The sequence below is a fragment of the Stegastes partitus genome, unplaced genomic scaffold (assembly GCF_000690725.1).
Source record: "Stegastes partitus isolate 25-593 unplaced genomic scaffold, Stegastes_partitus-1.0.2 Scaffold210, whole genome shotgun sequence".
Taxonomy (NCBI): domain Eukaryota; kingdom Metazoa; phylum Chordata; class Actinopteri; family Pomacentridae; genus Stegastes; species Stegastes partitus.
In genome coordinates, this window is record NW_007577941.1 from 39904 (window position 1) to 58413 (window position 18510).

Sequence of the window (18510 nt, forward strand, 5' to 3'; positions counted from 1 at the left end):
TTATGGAAGGAAACTGCAAAAAGAAAAGTGGCTTTATTCATTTCCATACACTCTTGGTTTTTTTTTCACCCTGTTGGAACACTGATCATCTGTAAGCCTTATCCACGTGACACGATTGTTGCTTCCTAAGAGCAAACTTTCAGGTGCTGACCAGGGAAGAGATTGTTCACCTTAGAAGGCATGTGTGAAAACATAAAGCCTCCATTCGTCACACAAAGGAAAGAAAAACAAACCTGTACAAATACAGAGAATACAAGAGCGGTTGTAAACATATACATATTCACAAAACCATAATCTTATAATCTTTTGCCCCAGTTTAGTCCAGCAATAGAAGTCATTTTCTACACTTCAGATGGCCTGTGTGCACACATACAGTATGGTTATCAGACATGACAGTTAATACTAGTAATAATAATAATTTGAGATATCACAAAAACTGGAGTTTCAATGACCTCTACATGAAAATACATGTTAGCTGTACACAAAAGCTCCTCCGCCTCCGCAGCCCTTGGCACACCACAAGGTGGCTTTAGAGTCCTACAGTCTGTCCCCCTGTTGTTATATTGCCTTTTTCTTTTTTTCTTCTTTTTTTTTTTAAACACGATGCCACTTAATCTTTGGTGAAAAATAACTGTCGGTTCATGTTAGACTACACAAGAGAGCACACGCTACTCTTGTTTTTGTTTCAGCGCATTATACTTCCTGCAAAATTCACTTGTATCTGTTGAAGTGTTCTGACAAGTGACTAAATATTTAAATTACTTAAAAGCAACATAAAAAAGGCTTCCTACCCCACTTCATCCTTGCACCCCTTTTCTTTAGTCTGTGGGTGAGCATTTACTCACCTTCAACTTGGCACACGCACACACACACACACACACACACAGAAACACACACAGTAAATCAGGCAGGTCAGTGCATCATTTTGTTTTCCCTCGTCTATTTTCATTTTTTTTTTTAAAAAGTCTTTCACTCCGAAGCCAATTCTGTGGCGTCGTGTCCGTGGATGCAGAGACAGAGAAGCCTTCGCCCTGCTCAGCTCAGCTCGAACCCGGCAGAGGACTCGATGGCGTACAGCAGCTTGTTCCTCATCAGGTGCTGGTCGCAGAACTCGGGGAGCTTGAGCAGGTTCATGCAGGTGCTGGCGGTGGGCAGGCGTTCCAGGTCAGAGCCGCCGTTGTGAATGCAGAAGGCCGGGTAAAGCTCCTGTTTGCATATGTAAGCTGTTCATTAGCAACTGACAAATCGCCGGCAATCACAGAGAGAAGTCTTGACGTGTTTAAAGACAGACGAAAAATGAGGCGTGAATCAACACGTGTCAGTAAATGATCACAATTTCCAAACCAATCCCGATTAAGCAATAAATGTCAAATTCCACAGGGGGATAAATGTTAAAAGAGAGACATTAAGCGTTAAGCTAATACAGTGGGAGTATAAATTTAGGAAATCAGCTTAGTGCTTGAAAGGTACTGAGTGGAAAACCGGCCCACAGTTTGACCCTTGGATGAGACGCTGGAGGAATGGTCATTTCATGTTGTCTATCTGGCATTTTTTAAATCAAGCCTCCCAGTGATGAGGCCACCTCATCTGCAGACTGTGACACCGAACGTTTCCATCACAAGCCAGGCCGACGAACAAGCTACTCCGCCCTGATTTCATCCTGCTATTTAAAGTTAGCATATATGGTTCAGCGGCCATACTTGCCCGATTAAATGGCTCTTCGGGGGCTTCGCCATAATGACCCCATTTTTCTGACAATTACCGTATTAAACTATCGTTGCTTATTGAGAAAGTGTCATTACCACGGCTATCATTTTGGAAAAAAAGAGAGTTTCCATCATCTTTTTTAAATGGCTTCTCCTGACAGAGCTATTTCTCCTCTAATGAATCCTGGGCCGTTTCACGACAGCTAATTAAGACTTAGCTGGCGCGAGCTGAGGGCCGGGTCAGGGGCCGCTCCCCCACGAATTACCGCCCTTTCCAGCCCGGAGAAGAGGCAAGGTGGGAGGGGAGGAGTATCACACACTGGCCAAAGTCTAATTTATTAAATGAGGGAGGGAGGGGAACTCTCAAAACCTGAGAGGAGATACTGCAAAAGAATTTAGGGAGAATTTTGGTCCTTCATTCTACTGCAGAGCAGCAATAAACTTTTCTTAACTAATGACAATAACAAGCAGTACTAAAACCAATCATTTCATGATTACAGCTTCTGCTTGGATGGAGTATGACATAAAAAGTCTTTAATGGCCCTGAGCAACACTTTGTGCTTTTTCTCCTATCTCAAACTACTTAAGTGTCCCACAAATCAAGTCAGTGAGAAAGTGAAATGGCTTCCAATTAGGAAATCATTTCAGAAATAGGTGGTTAGCAATAATGATTCAGCACTGTTAAAACGATGTTCAGAAGGTGATTGATATAGCCTCCTTGTCTGTTCATTTTACAGGAAATTACTGCTTTCTGCCGTGTCACACAAAAGGAAAAAGTTGAAAAGTTCAACCTGCTACCAAGATCTGTATGGAAATATTTGTCCAGCCAAGGTCTCTGGCTGAGCCCACACATACAGAGCTGCAGACAGAGGAAGGTCATGAACTATAAAACAACAGTGGGCATGGAGATAAGACTTCCCCGCACTGCCCTGCTGTTATCGCCGCCTAATTTGAAAATGATTATTTTGAGGACTGTTATCAGTCTGGGTATTTTCATTACAAGCCCATTAGGAGGGAACACTCCCTTCTGTTGAGCTTGGAAACCTGCTGATAATGGCGGATACCGGTAGTACGCAAAGTCTGCAAAGTAAGACCAGAGAGAGTGGAGACAAAAAGATGGAGTGAGGGGAAAGTTCAAGTCTGGCAAATCCTCACCTTGAAGCCCAGCAGAGGTGGCCTGGAGCAGCTGGTGACAAATTTCAGCAGCTTGCGCTTTTCTTCATCTGTAAATCCTTCAACCACCTCCCAGAAGATCTGGATGACAGGGTGAGTGGCTGAGTACCCACCTGAAGAAAATGATAATGGAAAAAAATAATATTGTAATTGAATTTCTCTCTTGTATGAAGGGATATTCCACCAATTTTATACAGAAAAAAACAAGACAGTAAGAAAACACTGAATAAAAATTAAAATTGGAAAAGAGATAAATGCAAGAAAAGTTTGACAATTGTGGAGCAAAATAGTTTTAACAACACCTACCTGAGTAGTTTGTGAAGTTTTTTAAGTCATCAAGACAAATTGGCACATGAGCCCCAGATATCAGCACCTATCAATATGTAAAAAGCACATTTTTAGTTTCTGGGAGTTACAAAGACACTTCAGCCTTTGGTTTTGCTTGTCATGTGCAGAATACCTGGATCTCCTGCTGGTCAAACATACGCAGCCACTCGAGGTTGACCACATTGGCCAGACCCTGTCTGAAGGCCAGACAGTGAGGCCTGATCTGCTTGTTCAGTCTGTAGTCAGCCACCAAATGGATGTAGGCTATCCGGTTTGCTGTGGTCACAGGAATGTCTTTGCCTCCCGGCTTCAGTTCGACCACCTAAATCAGAAAGGCACAAGGCATCTACACTGTTAGAGCTTTTATATATAATTAAATCTCAGTTTAAATTTGATGTATTCTGTTATTTAGCACTGTCGGGTAGCCAGATGACCAACCAACAATGCAAGTGGTTTAATTGTGCCAGATGGGTTTAATTCAATCACAGAAAGGTAATTAAAATGTTTTCCAGCAGCACTCTGATTAAAGGTGAGGCTCTCTGCGAGTGTGTGGTTAAGTGCATTTCAGTGTTTCTAAATATAGCGTGACCACTGAACATCTGGTCCAATACAATTTGGCCCAAGGTTCTTTTTTTCATTAGCTTTAGAGCAGTTAGCACTTGATAAGATGTGCTCATCTCGGTTCATAAAGCCGGGCGTGTGGTGACATCATAGCATCGACAGGAGGACTGAATGTAAGGTTCTTCTTTTCCCATCGCAGTTTTCCGATATTTTGCACATGTGAACCTGTGTTTTCACAAAATAATAAATTAGTTGCACAACTGTGACTTTAGGATCTCACTTTTAATTTAATTTCTTCTTTTATTTAACAACTTTTTACTAATTCTAATACCAAAAAAAAAAGTAAAAAATCTGACATAGCAGCAATGAGCAGCTTTCAGGGGTTAAAAAGGCTAAACAGTCGCTGCCTGAATTGCTGCAAATATTGCAACCTTGCACAATGTGACAAGGTGAAAAGTCTCACTGGTGCTAAAACTCCAGGCCAAATGCAAACACAGTCACACTGAGTTTCAGGAGATTCCATTATTCTCTATTTTTACTAGTGAGCATGTGTTATCTGCAACTGCTCTAAATATAGACATAACAACCTCACCGTGCCATTCTGTGACGTAAAAGGGTTTTCAATAATCTACATCAACACAAACAGGAATACTCCAACAATGAGTAACAGTACTGTCATAAAACCAAACTGACAAAAACTTAACAGAATATTTGTTTAACAATTTATAGTGAAAAACTGCTGTAGACATGAATCAGCACCTCTCTGACGCATTCCTAACAGAAACCGATAAGTTTCAGAAAGGTATTGAGTGGTGCGATACTGAATTACATTGTACTATGAGGCATTTCTTGTATTTTGCCAGCCCCCCGATTTCTGGGTAAAGCATGTGGCTTCATTGACAGGTAATCATTTTCAGCCTTTTTCTTCCTCACAGTAGATTCTGATTATGTGCTAATGTAAGAGAATTACTGTTGTTATCTTGCTTGCTTTGGCTATCTCGCGAGGGCAAATGCAGGGCAGACTGCTCCCGGGTGTGTGCCTAATCTTTCACAAATTGTTTTCCCTATCGTGTTTGCGATGCCCTATTTGCGACCAGGAGGGCTACATTGTAACTCAACCGTTTCAGGTGTTGTTTGAGAAGAGCTAATAAGACGCGTTAAGGCCCTGAGCAAACAGGGTCTCCGTGTAGAGTGCAGGTCTGGGCTCTGGTGACTCAGAGTGGAGGTGGTGGCGGCTCGTCTCCGCAGCCTTGAGCTTTGGAGGGGGCATGCTTAAGAGCAGCTAGCTGCTTCTGTCAGGCGTGTTCTGAGATAATTTCTGAGGAAAAGGCAGGTGGAACGGTCAACAGAGCTGCTGTGTTCCCTGCACTGCAGCAGGGCATAGGGCGACAGTGGCAACGTGCTTTATCTCTCTCAGGGCTGAAAAGTGGTACATCATGAGGGAAATGAATTATTAACGCCACAAAGAGAAACCAAACAGGAGGAAGGAAAGACGTCTGATCGCGAGGTATTGACCAGGACAGAAACAGAGATGGAAAAATGAGCACATGTGAATCATTTATCCAACTCAATCCCACCCAGTCTTTAGCCCTGGTTCACCTGAGCTTCTCCCAGATCGTTGTTGACCACAGTGAAGTTGAGGCCCAGCTCCTCCACGTCGCCCTCGTAGCTCTTGAGGAAGAGAAGGTTCCGGTACATCTCTGGGTCCAGTGAGGCCAGGTGGTGGATGTCCACATCTGCGCTGGTTCCCAGAAGTTTGGAGAGGAAGAAACTGGCAAAGGGCAACTCTACCAGCATGTTCTCATACAGCGCCTGTGGAAAAGTGTGGAAGTTAACTGCAGCACATGCTAGTATTGTCTTCACTAAAATGTTAATCAATATACAAGGGTTGTTTATCGCTTGGGTGTCACTGAACAAAACATCGAAATTAGGTAACCAAGGAAACTAAATGGTCAGCATCAAACATAATGTTACTGAGGACATATTTAAAAAAAATCTGAGTACAAGATACATTACACGGCAACTAATCTTTTGTATCAAAGAATCAAGTGATAAGATCTGATCAAATCAGACTGACTGAAAGCAAAACACAGTGCACAATCTATCTAAAACACATAGGCTTCTTGTTCACTGGACTCAAACTTTATAAATGCCAATTCTCACCTTGACCTTAAATGCCATTAAGAACCACAGCCGGGCAGGTGACTCATAAAACCCAAAGCTAATGTACTGGAATAGTCCGAAAAAGAGCCCATTGGAGACATTAAAATATACAGGTCTTTATAAATGATAGCGCTAAAAACCCTGACCGCATCAGCTAAATGGATTATAAATCTAGAGGATTTCCATAATGCATGCATCTTAAACACACACGCACACATAAATCACAGCTATTTTCTAAACACAGGTTAATTGCACAACTTCAAACATTGTCTATTTTTTATGCAAAATAATCCACTTAGTATTTCTCTCGTGGCCGGTGCTCGTTTCAGACCATATGCGCCGCGTGGCCCCTTGAAACCTATCAATAACACTTGTGCCGGGAAGAGGCAGCAATAAGTATATGGAAAAAACCTGTAGCCTTATTTTTTCAATGCCACTTACTTTATTTATGAGTGTTTATTGCCAGAAATTGTGCCAAAATGACTTGGGCTGGAAAGAATTAATTATTATTGCCCAGGCCTTTTAATATAAGTGAGTGCGGTGGCAACGCAATTAAAGCAGATCGCGGCACCATCAGGTGGAATAAATGCCAACAACATTGCAGGTGCATTCTGTTAGCTGCCAAATAAATTCCTTAATTTACAACATTAAGAATCAATAAAATTATAATGCCTTTCAAACGCATCTCTATCAATCAGGGGTGCCCACCTCACACATCTCACAGGGAGCTATCAGTCGCTAGAGATCAGTGAGAGGAGACTGTTCAGGAAGAAGGAAGGAGGATCAACGCTTCCTCACCCTCGCATTTTACAAAGTGAAAAGGCCACTGCTGATGAGGCTGGAGGTTTTGTACTAATGAGAGACGAATGAAGCACAAAGAGAATTCTCGCCGGTCGTAACACATAATGAGAGAGGTTACGTCGCAGTCCCATCAAGCTTAAATTAACTTTTGAATTTTTAAGCTGAAGCGATGGAACCACAAAAGCAAAGTAACCTGTTTTCATGTTTCCCCATTTGTGGCTTAAATCTTTCAGCCTGTCAGCTGGGTGGACAAGTGAGGAAGAAGGATGATGACCGGCCTCTATTCTGATGTTCAATCCCATTTCAGTGAGTACCCTAGACAAGCCACTCCTGCCTGTAATACATCACCTCCACAACAATGGCACGCCTCGGACATTAATTAACAATATTAATCTCCTGTGTCCTTTGAGCCGCAATGTGCACTGTGCACACTGCAGCAGTGGTGATGCAATCCCAATCTATATAAACGGTTGCCTTTTATCCAGGCAATAACGGCACTAAACAAATATCAATACACCTCTCAAATGGCCACTCAAACGTCCATTTTTATGGAGAAAGAGGAACTTAAGGTAGGGTTAATTGAAAGTCAAATTCAAATTAATTTCCTCCTGCCTAATTGCCTGAACCATTAGCTACGGAGTGCACAATATCGTAGACGTAGGGGTGGGGAGCTTGTGCCTGCTGATTGATCATTTCTCACTTGTGCAGAATACAGAGGAGAAGAAGAAGAAGAAGAATAACAGGAGGAGGAGGAGGAGGAGTTACGATGCTCTGATAAGTGGACCGGACCAACTAGGGCCGAGCAGCAGAGAAGAGACCTGGATGTTCCTGACTGTAAAACAGATCAAAATGCTATTACCACATGCTTTGAACGCTTATTTATGTCCTGTCTCTGTGGGCCTGCTGATTTAGTAGCAGCCAAATGCAATCACTACACAAACAAGAGGTAGGAATCATCGGCTAATGGAAGCCCTAATTGAGAGGCGACCGCTTGTCATGAGGTAATTCTTCTCCTGGTCGAGATGATAGCCCCCCACGAGGAAGGCATCTTGATAAACAATCACTACCACATGCATTAGGGATGATTTAGAAACATTAGGCTCTAATAAATAGTGCCATCAGAGGAAGCAAGGGGCAGAAAAACAATGCCGTCAACAGATTACGCACAGGGCTAATTAACAAAGCTCAAGCTTTTGCATGAGTGCCAGGTTCAAGTTCTAACCCTCAACCCTAAAAACTTTTTTAAGATATATGACGGCAGTTTCTCTAAACACTGTCAGCTTACAAAGCAAACAAGCCAGATATTTGCATATAATGTGAGGGTACTTTTTAGTTAATAACTTCCTTATCTTCAGACACACTTCAGGTTCATATGAGGGCATCTCGCGTCATGATTTTATTAAGTGACATTTTTGAGGCTCACCTTTCCGAGGATCCTGCCCAGAAAATAGTAGTGTCTCGTGAAGGAGTCTCCCACCAGCATCTCGGCAGCAGGACTGGGATACAACAGGCCCTCGTTGGTTGTCTTGAAGAAGCCCTGGTTGGGGTTAAAGCCCGACTTCAGGAGTTCGTTGAGGAACTCCCGAAAGATGCCGCCACCGTCAATGCCCGCCTCATCTAGACCATGAGCGTTCAGCAGATGGACTCTGATCCTTTTCTTTAGGTCGGGTTCTAATATGAGGACACAGGACATGAGGAAGAATTCATGAAGGTACAGAAAGACTTTGTCTCATAATGTTCATGGTCACATTAAAACTGAATTTATTTTCACTCCATAAATGTCACCCACAGCCTCCTCAAGATCTCTGTGTTCTTCATTATTTACTTCGCATTTATTTTATAGTAATTTCCAGCAGAGAAATTAATTGAGACAGACTGATAGTATCTTCTGTGTAACGACTGATGGTTATGTTCCCAGTTTATTATGGTTATAAACCTATTTTCTTCTATGAATTGGAAAGAATTGCACATAAACTGAGGCAAGTATTACTTTTAACAACAAAGCAGCTGTTTTTGTCTCATTAAAGTATTTTCTATTTATAATGAGTAAAAAAAATACATTTGGCTAATGGTTTTTATAAAAAGACAGCAGGGAATAAATTATTTAGATATTATATTAATAGAATGACATCAGTTATAGAATCGCACATTTTTCAGATTATGTAAAACTGCCGTTTGACCTTGTTTCCTCTTCCAAATCAGGACGCTGAATCTCTAAATCCTCTGGATCAGTTATTTACAACGTGCTACTTTTACCTTCTAAGTGCAAGGCAGGGATTCCAAGTTTCTAATCGTATAAAATTACTACTGGAGTATTTGAGGTAAAAATGATCAATTGCCAGTTTTTTCCTTTCAAACATACTTAGCTGGTCACTTTGCATGTGTTTTACTTTGGTAATGAATGCACACCGACAACATTTCACGAACATGCTTTGCCTGCGTAGCCGCAAATGCTCATGATTTTATACATCTCATTTTTTGTCTTTTATTTTGAATTATTTCTATCATAGCAGGATATCCACTCGCTTTTAAGAAGCTATGTTGAAAGTGAGACTTATAAACCACTGTGCATAATACAACAATAAAATGTAAAACACACACTTAAAAAATACAATAAAGCAATGCTGGATCTTTAACAAAAACCTACATTTTCAAACTTTTTAGCCCACTTTGACAAACTGACACTAGTAGAGGTTGGCATTTATATAGAAGGTAGCGCAGCTGTGGACTTCTTACCCTTTCATACCCTCCAGTACAACTGTTAAACATATCTTGGTGATATGAGACATGTCACTTGCATTATGTTGTCTCGGCTGTTGGTGATGAATTCAACACTTTATTGTTAAATGTCTGTCTGTGATTGTAATGTCTTTTTTCTGTGGTTGAATTCATCTGACAGTTAAAAAAGCCTCAAAGAGAAGTTCAGCTGAAAGGACAATAAACAAAACTCACTGTTTTCCAAATGAGTCACTGGGTATCTGCCTTTCTGAGTAATTTTATATATTATCTAATATGTCAGTTTTCTTTTCACCAACACTGCCACAATGTTATCAAGTTGAATGACTTTATTGATTAATCAACTAATTAATAACTTAAATAGCATTGGTGTAACCTATTATTAGTTTCACCACTATATCAAAGCTGGGGTTGTCAGTATTTTTTTCAGGAACAAATGCCATACTAGCCTTTTCAACATATTGTAATTCAAGTGGTCACACAGTAAAGTAGATTTCTGTACCTCTCTTGACTCTGCTTTCAGGCTTTAAAAAATCTAGCGCCTAGCAACAAAGTCGGCAGCAAAGTGGGTGGAACGAGCTGCATTGGGACAAACTTTTACTCAGAACAGCCGGGTGTGAATCCTGTGTGAAGCCACATGTGAATGTTGACTTTTAGCTTGACTATTTTTCATTTTTAAATTCCGGAGGTTCTTTGTTACAAGTAAATGCAAAACAAGGTTATGATGCTTTCAATAATTTTCCCAATTAAAACAGAAAATCTTTTTTTTCTTCACTGGTCTGTTCAGCTTTGATATTGTGTACAAAGTGCCCTCTGTTTAAGAAAACTACATTTCAATATTGTTCTGCAGTGGAAGAGTCAATAATGCGTGTTATTTTGGCAGTAGTTAGGTGTGTCTGTGTGTCAGTTTCCACGGTGGGCTAATTCTGTGAGCGTGTTTGCCTCCTCTACCGTTTCTCAGTGCAAGTTCAACGTACAAGTTCATTATTGGGTGGTGTGAGACTTAACATCACTCTAAGCAAAGGTAATTATAGCTTTGATGTACCTTTAGACAGAATACATTTACTATACATTTTTAATTCATGGTTGTGTTCTTTATCAGAGTTTGGAACTTTTTCTTTGGCGTGAAAAGTTTTGGGAACCCATGCCAACAGAAAAAAGTGCTTAAAAATATAAAGAAATGAATTGTAGGTGTAGCGTGTTGTGTTGTTTTTACCCAACAGACATATTTTGCAAGAAAGCTTGACCTGCAGAATATTCAAATCAAATTCTATAAGAGGTCATCTTTCAGAATAATTAATGTACAGTGATAAATCAAGGCAGCTATAACTTATAGACACATAAATGATATAGATCATGTCTTCAGCCCAGGTCTCCTACTACTCTTTTTAATCAGATTGCCCCCACTGAAGTACCCTTTCAAATTCAAACACAAAAGAGGTGACTTAAAATAATTGATTCTGCTTTTTATGTGATCCATTATAATAATCGGAACCACAATTATGGTTTACTGAAATTCAATACTCTGCACAAGGAGAGGGCTAACCTTCATCTTTAATGCTAACCGGAGCCTTGATTCTCAATATTAAGATTTTATAGAGCATAACAAGAGATTCAGTGACAGCGTCAACATGCTTCCTTTCCTCTTGCGTTCGTCATCTTGAAATAAAAGCAGGAAACAACACAGCTGGTACAGCACATTCTCCTGACAACATGATATAAAGTGTTTTCGGCTTCACGTGTTCAAGCCAACAAATAATGCACACATCTAACGGGCCTTTTATTGGAATTGCAGTGCAAGCCGTACCGTTTTCTGGAGAGAGTTTATCGTAGGCGTCTTCATAGATGTAGTTGCGTCTGATGGTGACATTGATGCCATCAGGGAATGGCCCGTCCCCTTGCACGTCCCGTTTGTCAGCATAGATTAACCTCTGGAAGATCTACAAGGCAGATGTAAACCCGGTGGCAGGGTCAGCGGCAAATCCTTTAAGTTATAAAAATGTTTTATTCTGACCATAGGTTTTGCAGTATGTATGTTGTACGCTGAGAGTGAAGGTAGCAACAGGGGCACTGGGTTCCAAGCCAAAAAATCCTGTGATTAATTCAAAATGAATTGATTATTACTGTTCTCGGCCACAAGCAATAAATAATAAAAATAGTAATAATTTATGACGTGTGACTGCATACTTTCTATCAATAATACAACTCAAAATTCAGTCACACATTGGATTTAAAATGAAGACTGTGCAAAGCAACACATTGCTGTATATCACGTTGTCACCAGCAGTGTTAGTGTAATAGAATACATAATAGAACAACAGCCCAGCAGCCTTTTCACTCAACTACAGCACGATTCCACTTCCAAAATAGTGCTAAATGCATACTAGCATGCACCTTTATCATACTGTGTATAAAAAACATTTTACATCTGTCACTGATTGAATTTTTATACCAGGGAGACTCTTGCAAAATACAGTTATGTTGCAGGTGTGTGTGTGTGAGACAGTGATACAGTACCTTCACCCGCTCCTCGAAGGGAACTACAAAAGGGAGCTCTGTGAGGATAGCCAGATGTCTCTCTTCGGACACGGACAGCTGTGGAGGCTCTGAACCAACTGCAGACACAGACACAGTGTATGACATTCAGTCACTTGATTGACAGATTGTCATGCTTTTAACTTGGGTCAAGAAACACTTCATATTCATCGTGTTTATACGATGTTTTAATTAAGCCGTCTGTTTTCTCTTTCACCGAGTGTCAAAGGCCTGAGTCAACTACAGGCAAACAGAGCTAAATCTGTTTCACAACCTCGCCTGGTGAATTTTTAGCTGGTTAAATACTTTGCGACATCATGTGTCTTCTGTGAGTAACACTCATCTAACATTGTCACTCCTCACTGCTAAGCACTGTGATTAAGACTCTGTCCACTGTTTACAGGCCAGCCATTAAAGACATTTCCATCCTACAACCTTTTAATTACACCCTTTTAATTAACCCAACTGTGAGCTGCCTGTCCACCTGCAGGGCTTTATCCATTAGGCTGATGTTTGCTTTGTATTAAACTCAGGGTTTGGACTGTTTAGCCCACAAAAAAAACTGCCACAATAGCTAAACCGCTCTTCACCCTCCTCAGTTGTGTCCACTGCAGCTCAATTATTCTGCTCAATTAGTCAATCTGATCTGCATTTTCCCATCAGGTTTCCATCTTTGAGGAGAAATATGGCCTCGGAGTGGTCAATACGTTGCTCGTTCATCAGCCACGGGCCTGTCCATTTAAGGAAATGAGAAAAGGCCAGACAAACACATGGACCAGATGTGGCTGAGTTCATCAGGTACTTTCACACTAATTGAATTTATCCCATACAGCCTCTGAGTGGCATTAGGTAGATCATACACACATTGTTATCAGCTTGTTTTCACACCATACTTCACAGAAACCTGGGGTGGCTCAAAGTGAACCTGATGAAGCCCTGCCTGCGTCAGTCTATTTTCCTCTGAGTGCCTAATTGAGTCAATGAAGAGAAAATGTGGTTAATTTATCTTGGTGGAATGGCGAAGGTTAATGACTTTTCTGAGCTACTCCCTGTGAAGTGCTGTTATGAAGAATTTGATTCAATCTTAACGAATTAACAGTCACTTATTTGGGAAGAATCTATTTTCTATCACCGTTCACAGCTCAAACTTTTTCCCTTCATCAACTACAGACAGAAACTAGTGAGATGACTCCTGGCCTTTCCTATGGGATATAATATCAATGTGTAGCTCTATAGAACATGAAAAACAAACACAGCGAAGGTGACTTTGGACAGCAATTACTGTGATTTTGTGGGCTATGTATCAAGCTGACACAAGCATTATATGATTCTAAATTTTCATCCACTGCCAAATGCCAATGGAGTAGCACTGTGGTGTACATTAAATACAGTACAGTGGGTATAAAGCTCAGTAGCTTTAGCTGATTACAAATGCACAATGGGCAGTTCTAAACCATAACTAGGAGATAACTAGGCTCTAGTTTTTTAAATGCGAAGGTCAATTAGTCTAATGGATTGAAATGTTTTGCAGGCATTTTAGAATAAAATAAAAACTACAAGGACTTCATTTTGACACTAAAAGAGTGAGCAGGGAGTAACATGAGCTTAAGACGGTTTGTTAATTTAAACACAGTTAGCATAAAAATATTTAACAATCAACTTTGGATATTACATCTTTGCAAAGCACTACATCTGGCTCTGATGTTTTGTTTTTGTTTTTTTTGTTTTTCAATTGAAGGAAGGGAAACACAGATTCTGTTACCGTCAAGTGTTGACTGAAGTGGCCCGATGCGGCCCATCCTTCGTGCTCTCCACACATGTCTCGCAGATGGGACGTACAGCTGGGTGACCTGGAGGGAAAAGAGGCAGGTAATGAAAAATATGAAGCTCCTTCTGCCAGTGTCTTTGGGTCTAGACTTAAAATGAGGAGTACTTTAGAATCCCAAAGCTCTGAGCATCCTCCTAGCATAAAAAAAATATCCTGTCATGGTTTTTCCAGTGGGTTAGTGTTGCTTTAGTAACTGTGCCTCCTTGTATTGATGTGGTATTTTTTTCTTGTAGTGGCAGTTCTGCAATGTATAATAAATTACATTAACTGTTCAGGGTTTAATTTCTGCAAAGCACTTTGTAACTTTCTGTATAAACGGCTATAATTTGATCACTGCTTTATGAAATAACAGAGCTAATAGGATGTGTGTCCCTCCTGCTTCCACTTTTACATCAAAGACCTCTCCCTATCTCAAAGCACATGCTCACCTCCCATATCTGAAAAACACTATAAATAGCTTTTTCATTTATTTTTAGTTCTGTTTTTTCACAGACTTTAGCCACAGCTTTGAGTATACAGCTCTGTATTATTAGGCATTTTATTCATGGACATTTTGTTTCCCCGTAATGCTTAAATTTGACATAATATCGCATGCAACAATTAACAGTAAGGTAAAAACTAAGCAGCTGTGTTGACAGTTGAATACCTTATCAGCTCTGATGTTGACCTCCTCAGAGAGCCAGTGACCTGCTGGACAGAAGGGTCGTCTGATGTCGCGAGCTTTCACCATCTTCACCAAGTTAGTGATGACCTGGGTTGTAGATCAAATACACGGACAGAAACACGCATGCAGCCATCACATTAACATCTTTAACTCTGGCAACTGTATCCTCGCAAAATTCACAAAAAGCACATTTCAAGTACGTCTCATAGCGGAGAACAAAAGACTGATTAAGAGAGTTTTTTCGTGATTAGGCTGTTCAACAGGATGAGGTGCCTTCTCTGAGAGGGGAAAAAAAAGCAATTTGAGAATTTAGCCATTAGTGCGCCATTTATGGGGAGTATAAAAGAAAAACGACCTGCGCCGTCCCTCAATGTCCAGCCCTGTTAATTACTAGCGAGGTCTGCTGACATCAGCCATCGGGCAGAGAATGCAAAAGGCAGAGCAGCGTCGGTTCACCGTGCTGCAAGTACGAGCGTGGCTTTCGCTGGCCTGCAGAAGGCTAATGGTTACAATTATATTTAACTCTGATGTAATGTTGTCACTTTGTAACCTGAACAGAGACACATCTTGGCTCTGAAGTGGTTAGCTGTGGTTTTTCTGAACCTTTGTACGCTTGCATGACACTCTAAAAGGCAAAACAAAAAACCTGATGTGAGAAAGTATCAATTAAAATGCTGCATTAAAAAAAAAAAAAAAGGGAATAGCTTTTGTATTCATAAACTGCGTCTTTATCAGAATATCAATCAAAGTGACACATTGGGACTAATGTCCTGAGAGTAACAGGCTTCCTCGGGAAACATTTCAGCAGCTTTCAACTGTTCATAAGAGGCTCCCCTGTTGCTATGGCAGGTTCCAGACAGCTACTGAATAATCTCACGCATGTCATTGCATGAACATGTGACATGTCCACCATAATGGCTACAGCCAGTCAATTTCCATATAATACCCCGGCTAGATTATTTCAATCGAAATGTTCTTTTCTAAAGCACGTCATTTTCATAGAGCGACAATCAATCTCGGCCAATCACCGGGAGGCAACCAGAGTCCGCAATAATGGCAAGTGCAAAATGCTGTAAAAGGCCCGTGGCGATGGGTTTGGAGCAGACCTACCCCCTGACTCTGGGAATGAATAAGCATTCCTTAATTAGCCCATCGGGTTAAGTGCAAACCTTAATGGGCCTTTCCCAAACTCCAGCGTGACATCGTTCTCCAAACATGGCCAAGAAGAAAGTTCCATTAGCAATATTAATACAAGCTTAGTTGATCATTTTCATTCAATTAACTTCTTTCAATTAAATAGATAGCTCGACAATGGAGGTGATAAAAGATGGGGAGGGACGGCTGATGACACGAACCAAACATTAGCGTGTTAGGGGTCAGCGACGTTAAACCGACTGTAAATCCCACCGTTCAATTTGGAAAATGCATTTCCCCTGCTCCCCACTTCTTTAATGGGTCGTTTTAGCTGACAAGAGGCCTTTGAGCAGATCTTTTATGAAAATTCTAGACGTGCTCTTCGCGTATTTGCCACCTTTCACAGAACACCAGTGTTCACTTTCAAATCACAGCCAAGAGCAAAGTCGCTTAAGTACCGTTTCCCTGATAGTGAAAGGAGGAGAGGAAAGAGGAGAAATGAAAGGGGAGACACGGAATGAGAGGAGAATTAAGTTAATGCTGTTTTCTGCCTCATTAGCTCTGGGTAAATAACCAATGGATGACCTCCGTGGCGCTCCGTCTTGTCTTTGCCTGTTCATGCATACATGCTTCACTTCCCCTAACACAGACAAGCATTAGACCACTCTGCCTCAGCGCACAGGGAGACTATACAACAAGCTCCTGTGTTGCGTATCATGGTTTACAACATTAGATATCAATGGAAAAGAATAAAAAACATTCAGCATTATTCTAAGTGGGTCTGATACAAGGATGTCAGTGCAAATATTTTTCAAATTTTTTTGACAGAATGTGATGCAGAAATGACTACGCTCCACGACATACAATCACATTTTCAGACTTTATTTTCTATTTTAATATTCTTTTCTTCCCATTTTGTCGTGCTACTTAATGTTCAAATGCTTTAAATATCTCTCAAGAGCGTAAACTTAGTTCCTGTGCTTGAGAAGTGCTGCCTTGTGATCGAGTGGTAAACACATTTGTAAGCAGAGCGCAGGCAAAAAGAATAAAGCCAATGAATGAGAAGGACTTTTTCTGCCATCTTACTACTCAGAACTTCCAACTTTCATTTTGAGAGACAAACAGTAGAAATGAAAAAGTTTGAAAGTTTTATATAGTGACGGATAATACTTTTATTTGGATAGTATTTTTTATTTTTTTAAATAGTGCCAGCTTGATTAACACTACACACATCTATACAAGCATCCATCATTATTTAGTTAATTGTAGCGTCAGTGTATAAAGTTGCCATAAGCACCAAATTTGCAACAATTTTCCCAAAGACTTCTTGAAGAAACGTGCTATTTACTAACTGAATGCTGACACAAGTTTCTCATATTTCCACATGATGAAGTAAGTTTTTATAAGGTGAAAATAAGAAGATAGGTGCACTTACAAAATAGACAAATATAAAGGAAAAAATGACACACACTCATCTGCAATGTTTAGACACCGCTATAGATCTTACCTTGAAGAGCTGTACCCAGCGCTTCTGCTCAGCCTGGATACGCTGCTGAACCGCGGTGTTGGTCTTGACGCCCACGCTGCGGAAGGCAGCCATGTACTCCTCTCTGTGCTCTGTTTTGGTCTCCGGGTAGGCCAACTTGATGATACCCAGGCATGCATCTCTCAGACAGCGAGACAAAGTCACCAGCTCTGACAGTGTGAAGGGCATCATGGAGGACTGTGTCTGACCTGTTGAGAGGGAGAACATATTCACTGTCTTTAACAGATATTGATCTCCATATTTACATGGCAGCAACAATAAAAACCATAAAACATGTAAATATATTATTTGGCTACAAGCACCAAATATGGGACATGGAAGACTACAGATGAAAGTAGCAATCAGGAATATATAATCTCCAGCAACCTCTGTAGAATTTATTCTACTCTCAAACAAATGCATTAGGTAGTCAAACTAATGACAGCTAAATCATATATTTTTTAAGTAGCTGGATTTGTTGAATACCTTCCATTTCATGCCCAAAAAACTCGCTGTCATGCACGGAGATAAGAGAGTGACTGAAGAGAGAGCTGAAGAGATAGAAGAGGGGGATGATGCGGTTGGAGTCCTCGAATGACATGGGAGACCCTCGTGAGATCAGCTGTAGCAGCGGCACCATAGAGCTAAGAAGGCAGATACAGACAGTAGAAACCAACCGTAAGGAACATTGTGTATGTAGCAGGAAAATGCTGTATACAAGGATGAATATGTGTATATAAGTGTGCACATAAAGACAGAAACACATATGCTGATAATCAATACTAAAGTAGCTCACCCAGTGATCATTTTAGTTGTCATGGAAGTTATCAGGTGCCAGAGATGCCTCAGGAAACGTGCATTGAAAGCTAAACTGTACAAAAGTCTGCAGAGAACAAAAGCAGAGGGACACATAAAACTCAAACATTTATTATGATTACAGCTCTCAAGAAGAAGAACGGACATGACATGAGTTTGAGAGGTGTTTCAATCAAATGACACAATCAGTGTGAAGAACAATAAAATTACTCTCCGCCGATCTGTCTGTGATGCGGAGACTGTTAACTTTGCCCTGTTAACCAGAGGACACGAAGAAAATGGAGGGAAAAAATAAATGACACTGTTAACCAACATCTCCCTCATAGAATTTTCTTGGCCTTTCTCTCCTTTTATACCTTGTGAGGGCCAAAAGGAGATTAAATGAGCCATTAAGCTTTATTTAGGCGAGGCACCTTCCATTAGTAAACTAGTTGCTGGCGAGGGTGCCCAGCTTGGGTCATAAACAGCCCTCTGGCTTCCTGCTGGAGCCCCATTTAACTTAATGGCCAAGGGAGCTAGACAATGGAGGACGTAGGAGGAG

The 18510-nt window shown here is 40.8% G+C and overlaps 1 protein-coding gene across 1 annotated transcript in view; it reads right to left on the reverse strand.

The window, feature by feature from the left end:
• ube3c (ubiquitin protein ligase E3C) overlaps positions 1-18510 on the reverse strand; it is a 28315-nt gene continuing 9805 nt past the window's right edge. The window contains exons 12-24 of the mRNA XM_008280781.1: positions 17950-18036; positions 17640-17797; positions 17136-17362; positions 14477-14581; positions 13765-13852; positions 11985-12082; positions 11275-11407; positions 8155-8402; positions 5367-5579; positions 3340-3528; positions 3186-3252; positions 2862-2992; positions 1-1206 (exon numbers count right to left, since the gene is read on the reverse strand). Of these exons, the coding sequence (XP_008279003.1) occupies positions 1036-1206; positions 2862-2992; positions 3186-3252; positions 3340-3528; positions 5367-5579; positions 8155-8402; positions 11275-11407; positions 11985-12082; positions 13765-13852; positions 14477-14581; positions 17136-17362; positions 17640-17797; positions 17950-18036 (1915 nt within the window). The 3' untranslated portion in view covers positions 1-1035. The remainder of the gene's footprint in view (positions 1207-2861; positions 2993-3185; positions 3253-3339; positions 3529-5366; positions 5580-8154; positions 8403-11274; positions 11408-11984; positions 12083-13764; positions 13853-14476; positions 14582-17135; positions 17363-17639; positions 17798-17949; positions 18037-18510) is intronic.